The sequence below is a fragment of the Mercenaria mercenaria genome, chromosome 8 (assembly GCF_021730395.1).
Source record: "Mercenaria mercenaria strain notata chromosome 8, MADL_Memer_1, whole genome shotgun sequence".
Lineage (NCBI taxonomy): Eukaryota > Metazoa > Mollusca > Bivalvia > Venerida > Veneridae > Mercenaria > Mercenaria mercenaria.
In genome coordinates, this window is record NC_069368.1 from 15,989,555 (window position 1) to 16,003,965 (window position 14,411).

Sequence of the window (14,411 nt, forward strand, 5' to 3'; positions counted from 1 at the left end):
TATTCAAATAACAGTGAGAGCTATTAATTCTTCTCATTCGGGCGCTGTTGAGGCATTATCTTGGTAATTATTTCATGTATTACAAAATGTAATGCAACGAAGTTCAAATAAGGCTTTTCAGTTATCCAAGTTAGAAAGCTCCAGGATTAATTCAAAATGAAATAGAATATATTTTTACACTGCATGCAAGGTGCAGCTCAGAAATAAATAGTTTGGTAAATTTTCATTGTTCAGAATACCGGTAATCTGAACTATTCTATGCTATTAAGATAAAAGTTACTCGGAAATCAAGTTCTTGCTTCCAAAAAAAAAAAAAAAATGTACAAATCCTTCCTGCATGAAGTGTACTTCAGACTTTTACCTAAAAAAATTCAAAGTATAAACACCAAAAGCAAATGAACAAGTCCCTCCCGCGTATATGAAGTTTACTTCAGACTTTAACTTATAAAAAAAAAAACTAAGTATAAATGCCAAAAGAAATTGTACAAGTCTTTCCCGCGTATATGAAGTGTACTGCACAAATTTCAAAGTATCTGCGGTGTACATGCAGTGTACTATTTTCTTGTACAAGTCCCTCCTGCGTACATGCAGTGTACTCCTTAAATTTTCAGAGTCTGTGCTGCGTACTTGAAGTGTACTAGTGACCTCCTGCGTACATGCTGTGTACTCGCAGGGATCGAATTTAACTTTTTTTCCAACTAGCAAATTTTTGCTAGTGCCATTTTTTTCCACTAGCAAAATGATGGGTTCCACTAGCAATTATTTAAAAGCTGTTTACGTGCTAAATTCAAGTTGTTTTGTTGTTGTTTGGTTTCATATAAAAGTTCACAGTTCGGACAGGCTTGGGACTTTCTGGTTTTGAAAGTATGATACAAACCAAAGTACTCAATGATTCTTTGGACTTTTGGTTTGACGTTGATCTTTTAAGTTTTTCTCAGGTCACAGTTGGTAGTGTTGCTAGCATTTTCGAGCTCCGCGGGCTTTTTTGCACCAAGAAACATGTTATTTCCTCTCCATTTTCACAGAACTTTGCAAATTACAGACGTCCAAAATGAAAACAAATATTGCCTAGACGCTTACTTACATATCCGATAATTACTTTTGTATAAAGCGACAAGCGTCTAGAAGCAGTCACGTGATTATCGGTAATTTAACTGCCCGAAAGGAGTTTTTAAAGAGAAAAGGACAGTTTGAGCGAATTCCCCCGATTTTCGAACGTGATCGCAAAAATATTCGAGTGCCATGATTTTCTACTCGCATTTTTTTATTCTTACTCGAATTTTGCGAGTTAGCGACCGTTAAATTCGATCCCTGACTCGTCGAAATAGTATGCGGCATGTACGCGGCAAGCGGTGTATATAAAATGTACTCCTCTGGCGTACTACTGTGTTCGTGGCATATACACAGCAAATACGCAGCATGTACGCCACAGAGGCTTGCTTCTGTAAGGGAGCTATTAATTCTTCTCATTCGGTCGCTGTTGAGGCATTATCTTGGTAATTATTTCATGTTTTACAAAATGTAATGCAACGAAGTTCAAATAAGGCTTTTCAATTATCCAAGTTAGAAAGCTCCAGGATTAATTCAAAATGAAAAAGAATATATTTTTACACTGCATGCAAGGTGCAGCTCAGAAATCACTAAGATGTAAGCTTCACAAATGAACATTGCAAATAGTTTGGTAAATTTTCATTGTTGAGAATACCGGTAATCTGAACTATTCTATGCTGTTAAGATAAAAGTTACTCGGAAATCAAGTTCTTGCTTCCAAAAAAAAAAAAAGGAATGTACAAGTCCTTCCTGCATGAAGTGTACTTCAGACTTTTACCTAAAAAAATTCAAAGTATAAACACCAAAAGAAAATGAACAAGTCCCTCCCGCGTATATGAAGTTTACTTCAGACTAACTTATAAAAAAAGAACTAAATATAAATGCCAAAAGAAATTGTACAAGTCTTTCCCGCGTATATGAAGTGTACTGCACAAATTTCAAAGTATCTGCGGTGTACATGCAGTGTACTATTTTCTTGTACAAGTCCGTCCTGCGTACATGCAGTGTACTCCTTAAATTTTCAGAGTCTGTGCTGCGTACTTGAAGTGTACTAGTGACCTCCTGCGTACATGCTGTGTACTCGTCGAAATAGTACGCAGCATGCGGTGTATGTAAAATGTACTCCTCTGGCGTACTACTGTGTTCGCGGCATATACACAGCAAATACGCAGCATGTACGCCACAGAGGCTTGCTTCTGTAAGGGAGGTATTAATTCTTCTCATTCGGGCACTGTTGAGGCATTATCTTGGTAATTATTTCATGTATTACAAAATGTAATGCAACGAAGTTCAAATAAGGCTTTTCAGTTATCCAAGTTAGAAAGCTCCAGGATTAATTCAAAATGAAGTAGAATATATTTTTACACTGCATGCAAGGTGCTGCTCAGAAATAAATAGTTTGGTAAATTTTCATTGTTCAGAATACCGGTAATCTGAACTATTCTATGCTATTAAGATAAAAGTTACTCGGAAATCAAGTTCTTGCTTCCAAAAAAAAAAAAAAAAAAAAATGTACAAATCCTTCCTGCATGAAGTGTACTTCAGACTTTTACCTAAAAAAATTCAAAGTATAAACACCAAAAGCAAATGAACAAGTCCCTCCCGCGTATATGAAGTTTACTTCAGACTTTAACTTATAAAAAAAAAACTAAGTATAAATGCCAAAAGAAATTGTACAAGTCTTTCCCGCGTATATGAAGTGTACTGCACAAATTTCAAAGTATCTGCGGTGTACATGCAGTGTACTATTTTCTTGTACAAGTCCCTCCTGCGTACATGCAGTGTACTCCTTAAATTTTCAGAGTCTGTGCTGCGTACTTGAAGTGTACTAGTGACCTCCTGTGTACATGCTGTGTACTCGTCGAAATAGTATGCGGCATGTACGCGGCATGCGGTGTATGTAAAATGTACTCCTCTGGCGTACTACTGTGTTAGCAGCATATACACAGCAAATACGCAGCATGTACGCCACAGAGGCTTGCTTCTGTAAGGGAGCTATTAATTCTTCTCATTCGGGCACTGTTGAGGCATTATCTTGGTAATTATTTCATGTATTACAAAATGTAATGCAACGAAGTTCAAATAAGGCTTTTCAATTATCCAAGTTAGAAAGCTCCAGGATTAATTCAAAATGAAAAAGAATATATTTTTACACTGCATGCAAGGTGCAGCTCAGAAATCACTAAGATGTAAGCTTCACAAATGAACATTGCAAATAGTTTGGTAAATTTTCATTGTTCAGAATACCGGTAATCTGAACTATTCTATGCTGTTAAGATAAAAGTTACTCGGAAATCAAGTTCTTGCTTCCAAAAAAAAAAAAAAGAAATGTACAAATCCTTCCTGCATGAAGTGTACTTCAGACTTTTACTAAAAAAATTCAAAGTATAAACACCAGAAAATGACAAGCCCTCGAAGAAGTTCTCAGCTTTACTTGCTATTAAAGAAATTGTACAAGTCTTTCCCGCGTATATGAAGTGTACTGCACAAATTTCAAAGTATTGCGGTGTACATGCAGTGTACTATTTTCTTGTCAAGTCCTCCTGCGTACATGCAGTGTACTCCTTAAATTTTCAGAGTCTGTGCTGCGTACTTGAAGTGTACTAGTGACTCTGCGTACATGCTGTGTACTCGTCGAAAATGCAGTAGCGGCATGCGGTGTATGTAAAATGTACTCCTCTGGCGTACTACTGTGTTGCGCATATACACAGCAAATACGCAGCATGTACGCCACAGAGGCTTGCTTCTGTAAGGAGCTATTAATTCTTCTCATTCGGCACTGTTGAGGCATTATCTTGGTAATTATTTCATGTTTACAAAATGTAATGCAACGAAGTTCAAATAAGGCTTTTCAATTATCAAGTTAGAAAGCTCCAGGATTAATTCAAAATGAAAAAGAATATTTTTTACACTGCATGCAAGGTGCAGCTCAGAAATCACTAAGATGTAGCTTCACAAATGAACATTGCAATAGTTTGGTAAATTTTCATTGTTCAGAATACCGGTATCTGAACTATTCTATGCTGTTAAGATAAAAGTTACTCGGAATCAAGTTCTTGCTTCCTAAAAAAAAAAAAAAGAAATGAAATCCTCCTGCATGAAGTTACTTCAGACTTTTACTAAAAAAAAAAAACAAAAAAAATGCCAAAGAAATTGTACAAGTTTTCCGCTATATGAAGTTACTGCACAAATTTCAAAGTATGCGTGTACATGCAGTGTACTATTTTCTTGTACAAGTCCCCCTGCGTACATGCAGTGTACTCCTTAAATTTCAGAGTCTGTGCTGCGTACTTGAAGTGTACTAGTGACCTCCTGCGTACAGCTGTGTACTCGTCGAAATAGTATGCGGCATGCGGGTTGTATGTAAAATGTACTCTCTGGCGTACTACTGTGTTGCGGCATATACACAGCAAATACGAGCATGTACGCCACAGAGGCTTGCTTCTGTAAGGGAGTATTAATTCTTCTCATTCGGGCACTGTTGAGGCATTATCTTGGTAATTATTTCATGTTTACAAAATGTAATGCAACGAAGTTCAAATAAGGCTTTTCATTATCCAAGTTAGAAAGCTCCAGGATTAATTCAAAATGAAAAAGAATATATTTTTACACTGCATGCAAGGTGCAGCTCAGAAATCACTAAGATGTAAGCTTCACAAATGAACATTGCAAATAGTTTGGTAAATTTTCATTGTTGAGAATACCAGTAATCTGAACTATTCTATACTGTTAAGATAAAAGTTACTCGGAAATCAAGTTCTTGCTTCTAAAAAAAAAAAAAAGAAATGTACAAATCCTTCCTGCATGAAGTGTACTTCAGACTTTTACCTAAAAAAATTCAAAGTATAAACACCAAAAGAAAATGACGAAGTCCCTCCCGCATATATGAAGTTTACTTCAGACTTTAACTTATAAAAAAAAGACTTAAGTATAAATTCCAAAAGAAATTGTACAAGTCTTTCCCGCGTATATGAAGTGTACTGCACAAATTTCAAAGTATCTGCGGTGTACATGCAGTGTACTATTTTCTTGTACAAGTCCCTCCTGCGTAGATGCAGTGTACTCCTTAAATTTTCAGAGTCTGTGCTGCGTACTTGAAGTGTACTAGTGACCTCCTGCGTACATGCTGTGTACTCGTCAAAATAGTACGCAGCATGCGGTGTATGTAAAATGTACTCCTCTGGCGTACTACTGTGTTCGCGGCATATACACAGCAAATACGCAGCATGTACGCCACAGAGGCTTGCTTCTGTAAGGGATACTGAATTTGAAAACCTTGAGTGAAACCACAGATTAAAAACTCAGTCTCTTCTTTATCATAATTGTGAGCATAGCATTTCAAAGCTTCTTCATTGAAAGTAAAATTTCGATTGATGTACTGTTTTGTGGCTCTTGTGATGGGATTTCTTATGAGCTTTTATGTTTGGACGTGGCCCTGGCCTTGACCTCTGAAAGGTCTCGGAAATGCTCTACTTTGAAAATTACCCGGGTTTTGGTACTTTACTGAGGAGTTGTACTGACTGCAAGACACCTTAGGATGTGGAGCGAAGCATGTTTTACATACATGAGAAAATTTGCAATTAGGCCAAATAGAATTGCTGCTATCGAAGTCATTGCACATGTAACGATGTGTATTCGCTTGAACCATTTTCGGCGTGTTGTTAATCTGCATACATCTCCACCACAGATCATTATTGATTCCCGACCAGGATGCGGGCGATATTGTGGCTGCGGCTTTATGTGATTCTGAACCTCTTCACTAGCCAGTTCATCCACATTACGTTTCCGTCCCCTCGTCTTTGGGCAGTTTTCTTGTTGCTGTTGGTTTTGCTGGTCAGCCTGGTGATTTGCTTTTACATTCTGCCTTTGACCACCAAGGTTCCTTTCCCGGCCTCACCGTCTATGCCTACCCTTTCACGTAGCATCTCAACTTTTTAAATTTCTATTTACTGAACAACGTGTACAACAGTGTAAGTTTAATTTTACTGAACAACGTGTAGAAGTACAGTGAAAATTTTGCACAAGCTTTTTGCTTTTAAATAAAAAAATTAGCTGTGTTATCGGCTTGCTACACATACACAGCAGTTCTGTATTGATAAAAAGGGGAACCAGTTTAACTCAAGGATAAAAGCCAATTAATCCGGGATCCTTAGCAATGGACAAACATTATTTCTCAAGAAATAAACAAAATTATTTAAAAGAAACAATTTATATTATTAATATCTTGCAATAAAATGACTAAAAGATTTCATGACTATACAACAAAATAGTAAAAACATTAAAATAACATTTGAATGCAGAGAATTTAATGTCTTTAACTTCGTTTCAGATTTGTGCCATTTGCCTTTGGACCAAGGTCAGATATATTTTTATATAGATTGTCAGCATTCACTTGTTATCTGTTCTCTGTAAATTTTGGACAGTTAAAATAAACTCTCGTGTTATGCAAAATATGATTTTGAAAATTCATAATCATAAGATGAATAAGTGTACTCAGAGGTTATTGGGTAGATGTAAAATTTTCAAGAAAACCTTTTTTAAAATGAAAGCCAGTTTTCAGTTTAGATTCATGATGCGCAGGCTAGTCTGGATCCATCTGGTCGCAAATGCACTATGTTGTTTTTCTTACGGTGCAGCTCATTTTATTGGATCATTATCAAATGTGATTACATTGCATTAATAGTTTGCTATAACCAAACTTATAATTTGCAGGATCATGTTCGCAATCTTACTGGGGATACAGTCATCTATCCTCATCCTGTGTTGATACCTGTGGTAATGGTAAAAACTGTTTTCAGACAAAAGCTCTTTGTGAACAGTCATGTCAGGTTTCCACCACTGGTAAGTTTTGTTACATTTCTATGAATTAAACTTAGAAGTAGAACTTGGACTTTAGGAGATGATCATATGGACAGATTGTCAGACATTTGGTCAGAGAAAATTCACAGTTATTTTCTGACCGTGTTATTGTCTTTAATTCATAAAAAGAAATATTTCAGTTGAAGTATTTTTCTACAGAATAGATTCAGATTTGATATTAAAAATGAAAGTTCTAACAGTCATTTCTTTATTGTGGAAAACCAAACCTTTCTCCACAATATTGGAATGTATGGAAGTTTGTTTAATTGACTGGTATCTTGTCTGCCTGACCTGCTTGTACTGTGCCTTTTATGTCGCACTGTCTAGCAACCTTCTCAAGAAGTTTTATGGACCTGGGAAAAATATGTTTATTGGTGTTTCCTTTAGGATAGATAGGTAATATTTGTTATCCTTAATATACATTTGCCACTGAAGAAGTATGATCAGTTTGAATTGTGATATCAAACATATATGACAAAAAAATGTCAAATTAAAAATTAATGTTGACATATATAACAATATAAGAAAAAAAATGTGTTTTATAAAGGATGAATCTGCCTGTATGAAAAAGCCTTCTTTCCTGTCTTGTTAAGTAATTTTTAACTTGACTATTGGAAGAATTAGTAGAAAGCTATCTTACTCACCTTGGTGTCGGCTTTGGCGTCAGCATCGGCGTCACACCTTTTGTCAAAGCTATTTGACATGTGGCTTTGAAATTTTGAACAGTTGTTTATTATCATGATTTCTATTGATAGGCAAGAGTATATAACTCTGTCAAGGATTTTGGCTGAATTATGGCCCTTTTTGGACTTGGAAATTGAATCAAATTTCATACAAGTCCATGTTTTGTCAAAACTATTTGACATATGGCTTTGAAACTTTGAACACTTGCTTATCATCATGATTCCCATCTGTAGGCAAGAGTACATAACTCTGTCAACTATTTTGGCTGAATTACTGCCTTTTTTTCACTTGGAAATCAGTTAAAATTGTCATACCAGTTGCCTACCTGTTTGTGCCATCATAGTCTACTTATATTGGCAAGGTTACATAACTAGAACAAGGACTTTAGCTCAGTTATGGCCCTTTTTTGACATAGAAATTAGTGGCGGAGGGATTATAGGAATGGTCTGCGTCCTTCCGTCCGTAACAAAATCGTGTCCGGTCCATATCTCCTAAACCCCTTGAAGGATTTTCATGAAACTTGGGTAAAATGATCACCTCATCAAGACGATGTGCAGAACCCAAGGGTCGGCTCAAGGTCAAGGTCACAACTCAAGGTCAAAGGTTTGAGCCTTCCATTTTGTGTCCGCTCTATATCTCCTAAACCCCTTGAAGGAATTTTATCAAACTTGGGTCAAATGATCACCTCATCAAGACAATGTGCAGAACCTATGAGTCAGTCATGCCGGCTCAAGGTCAAGGTCACAACGTAGGGTCAAAGGTTTGAGCCTTCCATTTTGTGTCCGCTCTATATCTCCTAAACTCCTTGAAGGATTTTCATCAAACTTGGGTCAAACGATCACCTCATCAAGGCGATGTGCAGAACTTATGAGTCAGCCATGTCGGCTCAAGGTCAAGGTCACAACTGAAGGTCAAAGGTTTGAGCTTTCCATTTCGTGTCCGCTCTATATCTCCTAAACCCCTTGAAGGAATTTTATAAAACTTGGGTAAAATGATTACCTCATCAAAACGATTTGCAGAAATTATGAGTCAACCATGCCAGCTCAAGGTCAAGGTCACAACTAAGGGTCGAAGGTTTGAGCCTTCCATTTTGTGTCCACTCTGTATCTCCTAAACCCCTTGAAGGATTTTCATCAAACTTGGGTCAAATGATCACCTCATCAAGAACTCATGAGTCAGCCATGTCAACTCAAGGTCAAGGTCACAACTCAAGGTCAAAGGTTTCAGCTGTGTATCTCCTAAACCCCTTGAAAGATTTTCATGAAACTTTGGTCAAATGATCACCTCATCAAGACGTTGTGCAGAATTCATGAGTCAGTCTTTCAGACTGCCTTGTATATATGGCTTTGAAACTTTGAACACTTGCTTATCATCATGGTCACACATTGTCAAGGTTTATCCAAATCCACAAATGCAGGTACATTGTCTTATCTATTCTATTTCTTTTGTCGGAAAATCTGGTAATATTTTGACCCTATACTTCTATCAATGCTTCGAATAATCGAGCGTGCTGTCAACAGACATCTCTTGTACAGAGTATGTTTTCAAGACACTGCGAAAAAAGAGTTAATATACGGGAGTGTACGGGATTCCATATATTACCAATATACGGGAAAAAATACGGGAAAACTACAATACGGGCATGTACGGGACTTGTATATTTAAAAGTCCGTATACTAATAAAATACGGATTTCCATATACTATGAAATACGGAATTCATGATATACGATACCCCGTATATTGTTGAAATACGGGAATTTTTAAAAAGGGTTATTCTGATCGTATACAACACTTTATATTTCCCGTATATGTCTGGTGTACGGGAATAAATTAACCCGTATATTACGAAAATATGGGCCGTATATGTTTCGTATACAACCTCGTCTATTTCCCGTATATTCTGGAAATACGGGATATGAATATTTTGTATATTTCGAAAATACGGGACTTATATGTCCCGTATATTGTTCGTATACAACTCCGTATATTGCCCGTATATGCCTGAAATACGGGATTTAAATAATTTGTATATTTCGAAAATACGGGACTGATATTTTCCGTATATTCTTTGTATACAACCCCGTATATTTCCCGTATATTCTGGAAATACGGGATATGAATATTTTGTATATCTTAAAAATACGGGACTTATATTCCCCGTATATTCTTCGTATACAACTCCGTATATTTCTCGTATATGCCGGAAATACGGGATTTAAATAATTTGTATATTTCATATATATGGGACGTATATTTCCTTATATGCTTGTTATACAACTCCGTATATTTGCTGTATGTGTCGGAAATACGAGGTTCAGAAATGTGTATATAATCATACTTAGAAATGTTTGGCAAAAATATAAATGATAATAATCTGGTCATTAAAAGGGTAGAGCAATAATTAAAAGGAAATTATGTTCACCAAGTTTTTGCTAGTGGAGATTCAGAAATGTGTATATAATCATACTTAGAAATGTTTGGCAAAAATATAAATGATAATAATCTGGTCATTAAAAGGGTAGAGCAATAATTAAAAGGAAATTGTGTTCACCAAGTTTTTGCTAGTGGTATCTGACACACTTAGGTTAAAATTGCAGCAAAGATTCATGGGTTAAAGATACATTGCTGTTTTTATATACAATATTATAGAGCTTTTCAAAATCTATATATACTTTGAAATGGAATGTGCTTGTTAGTTGCCTTTATTAAAGCACAAGTGTGACCTTAATCTTGAAGCGAGCAATCCGAAACATGCGCTCTGCACGTTCTCTCGATGTCGTTGACACTTATGCCAAGTTTCTTTAAATCCTTCAAGCAGTTCAAGAGTAGTTACAGAGCGGACGCGAAACAATAACGTTTGACCTCTATGTATGACCTTGATATTGAAGCAAGCCATTAAATCGTTGTCTCGATATGGTGAACATTTGTGTCAAGATTTCTTCGAAATCCTTGAAGGTTTCAAGAGATACAGAGCGGTTACAGACAAGCTAACGGACACTGGCGTCATATCATTACACGCACCCTTCGGGCGTATAAAAATCAACGACATTGACATTCATCCTTTCTTCCACGTTTCGAACTTTCTACAATGTACAATATATATTTCTTCGTGTTTTCATAATTTCTACATTCAGTGTATACAGACAAAGAATCCAGTCCCGATATTCACTAAATTTTTCATTCATAATCTATTTTAGACTGAAAAAATAACTTGTTCTAGATAATGTTCATAATATGACCAATTTTTACTTTTAAAGAAAAATTATATTAGCTAAAATCTGGAGTCAAGGCCCTTTAATATTGATAGAAGAAGATGGATTTCTTGTAGTAAACACATTCAAGTGGAAAATCAAAGCATGGAATAATTCATTCTTTGTTCTTGCGCGTCCAAAATTGAAAAAATAAACATTCGCGGACCATCGCAAATATAAAATCAAAGACCTCAAGTAATTCATCCTTTCTTCTTGTATCTTTTGTATGTTTTTCTTTTCTTCTTCTTTGTCAATACAAGCAATTAAGATTGATTAAGCTATCAATTTCTTTCCTTGTCGATACTAATGAAAAATCATTATGAATGATAATCCATGCAATCAATATATGTATGTAGTGAAAATTATATTCTCCGGCCATTTCAAAGGCCAAACGTTTTGCATAAAACATTGTCGGACTAAAACGGGTATAAAATCAAAGACGAATAAATCCATCATTTCTTCTTGCGCATTTCCGAATTATTTTTACATTCAGTCTAAATATCTGATTGGGGAAAAAATCATTCATTCCTCCTTATTTATTTGTAGTGATAAACACATTCATGTATCATCGCCATTGTACAAATCAAATGCATGCATTAATTACTCTTTCTGTTGCACATTTCCAACGATTAAAGAAATAAACTAATTCATCCCTGTTTTATACAGTAAAAATATATAAGACCTTCCGTAGAGTATAACACCAAAGACATGTGTTGATACTTTACTTATGAAATCGATTCTATTTTTTTTTACAGACGAAAAAAAAAATGATATAATAAATCAACTGCCTCATAGGAGTTTTTTTTAAGAGAAAAGGACAGTTTGAGCGAATTCCTCGATTTCTGAGCAAGATCGCGAAAATATTCTTGTGCAATGACTTCCTACTGTACTTGCATTTTTTATTCTTACTCGAATTTCTTGAGATCCTGGTCTGCTACCGTCCGGGTAGGTCGTTTTTGTGTTTTTGTTGGATTTAGTGTAACATCGGTACAATTTTTGATCCTATAGCAACTTGCCAGCTTTGTTGGTGGAGGAATACACCAGGCGCCCTCCGTGCAATATTTCATCATGAGCTGGCACCTGGGTAGCCCCACCGACCTTCCGTAAGCCAACTTGATGGCTTCCTCACATGGAGAATTCAACATCCCGAGTGAGGCTCGGACCCACATCGGTGAGGGGCAAGTTGTTTGAAGTCAGCGGTCTAAACCACTCGGCCACTGAGGCCCCATGCTGGTAGTTCGGACCTTTAAACCAACGTGTAGATAACATGGCATTTTGATTATTAAGAAAGCATATAATTAACCGTAGTCGTTCAGTTTAGTTCAATTCAGAGAGCTATAAAATGTATTTTATACTTCTTTGTTTAATTCTAGCTGTAACTTATGAATTATTAAGTGAAATATGTGTCCGCATTTTCAAAATAATTCCACAGATGCTTCTATGTATACTACGGTTGCATAGCGGGGACATAGGAAACATTTTATTTATCAAGTGCACACGTGTTAGCTACCACGTGCGAACGTGTTAGCTAACACAAGCGAACGTGATAGCTAACAAGTGCGAACATGTCCCCTCTATGCTACCGTGGTATACACTCTTCCAAGTTATTTCTCGTGGTTGTAGTTTCCGTTGGTAGTGACCTGGCACTTATAAATATTTCGTATATTTCCGTATATTGATTTTCAGTGTCCGATCACAAATAGCAATATAATTATTATATAATATATAACTCTTTATTGATATACTGTTGCATGTGCAGGTAGCTGAGTGGACAAGCGGTATTGCTTCCAATACCAGGGTAGAGGGTTCGAATCCTATCTCTGATCATACATTTTCCCCCAAATTTTATATGCAAACTTACTTATACCACTTACTTGATCAAACATATCGTGATATTTATGGTCTATTTATTAAAAGTTATCATATTTACTCGTTGTAACAAAGTGGAATAATTTGTTTAAAGTATCTTAGATAAAAAGGCATGTTACCCGTCATAAGCGTACCAGAATACAAATACTACAAGAGGAAACACTTCAAATTAAAAAAAAAAAATATTAAACATAAATTAATGTAAAAATAAAACAGGTATCGTTAACATTACATTACATTATGTTTAAAAAAATGATACCCGTGGTAACGTATTTGGAAGTCAGACCCACAGTGAAATTGGTCAGCTGTATAATATAGATATTTTCAGGATACAAATATTAGGTAAATTAACGAAAACGCCCGAAAATATTTGCAAAGATTAATGAGTTAAAAACTTACGGACAATATACGATTATTATGAAAATAAACACAATCGTCTAACATAGACTTTTCATCAAGTGCTGTATAAGTATTTGCACTGATTCATCCATCTCTTGGTAAATAAACTGTACATATAGGTTCTGCGGCACAGTTTTACTGCAACATTAATTGATAATAATTGTATGCATATTAACTAAATTTATGAGATAATCGGAATGGCCTAATTTAACCCCCTGCCGTTTAATGGAATCGACCAATCAGCGCGCGTTCATCTAGCCCGAGGCAATAACATCTGGTCGAAGTGACCATACGCACTAATCTGTATATTGCAAAAATGTGTTGACATTAGCGTTATTCTGCAGAGGAAGATGAAGGCTCGGGTAAGTACTTACTTGATTTAATTTTCGATAAACTGAATTAGACAGATTTTTTTCTCAATATGAATTCTTTTTGTAACAAGGCGGCTCATGAATTACATTTCAATTAATCGGAAAAACGAGTTGCTGCGATTTAAAGGAAAATATTGAATGTAGATCATAAAAATGTCAATTTATTAAATTATAATATGAAAAAGGAAATTCAGAATAGCCGTTAAGTAGTTTCATTCATTCATGAAATCTTTCATACATTCAAGCACAATTAATTTAACAATTATTTCATTCATTCTTCCATTCTTTAGTAGACAAGAATTCCAGTCACCAAAAGTTGATGTTGCAAGTATTTGAAACAAAGAAGTATATAACTATAAGTTTATAGCTCTTTGTTTGAAATAAAAGAAAATATCGTGCAAAAATATTTCATGAATACCATTGTGGTTAAACGAGAAAAAAGTTGTAAAGATAAAAAAAAATATTTCGCAGAAGTAAAGTAGCCAGGCTAACTTCTCTATGAATGAATTAGGCGGCAGTTACATTCATTCATTCGATTAAAACTGGAATCTCATGAAAGCATTCATGAAGTTAGTATTTACGATCTTTTAAAGTTTGATTCTCTTCTATAAGGAAAAAAAATACACACCTACTGTTTGTTTGCCTAGGGTTTATATATTTTGAAAATAACTGTAAGCAGATTAAAAAATCTGGCGGGAAGGTCGATCTGTGCATGTAAATGTGTTTTTACTCTAGCCAGACCTGTTCACGTGCACAGATAGACCTGGCGCACGTGCATATTCAATCATCCTGAAAACAAAGAGGTCATTTGTTAGAAAAGAAATCGAGTATGTCTGTAATTTCGATCTTAAAACATTATGAAATATTTAGAAATCGTTAGATATTATACATCTAACACGTAAGTTTACTTTCTTGTAAGTATATGAA

The 14,411-nt window shown here is 35.5% G+C and overlaps 1 protein-coding gene across 5 annotated transcripts in view; it reads left to right on the plus strand.

Annotated features, from left to right (window-relative positions):
* The window catches only part of LOC123522990 (polycystic kidney disease 1 like 1-like), a 247,879-nt gene that overhangs the window by 93,258 nt on the left and 140,210 nt on the right, over nt 1-14,411 (plus strand). For all 5 annotated transcript variants that reach the window (XM_053549432.1, XM_053549436.1, XM_053549433.1 and 2 more), the window contains 2 exons: nt 6,380-6,406; nt 6,763-6,891. In XM_053549432.1, the coding sequence (XP_053405407.1) occupies nt 6,380-6,406; nt 6,763-6,891 (156 nt within the window). The remainder of the gene's footprint in view (nt 1-6,379; nt 6,407-6,762; nt 6,892-14,411) is intronic.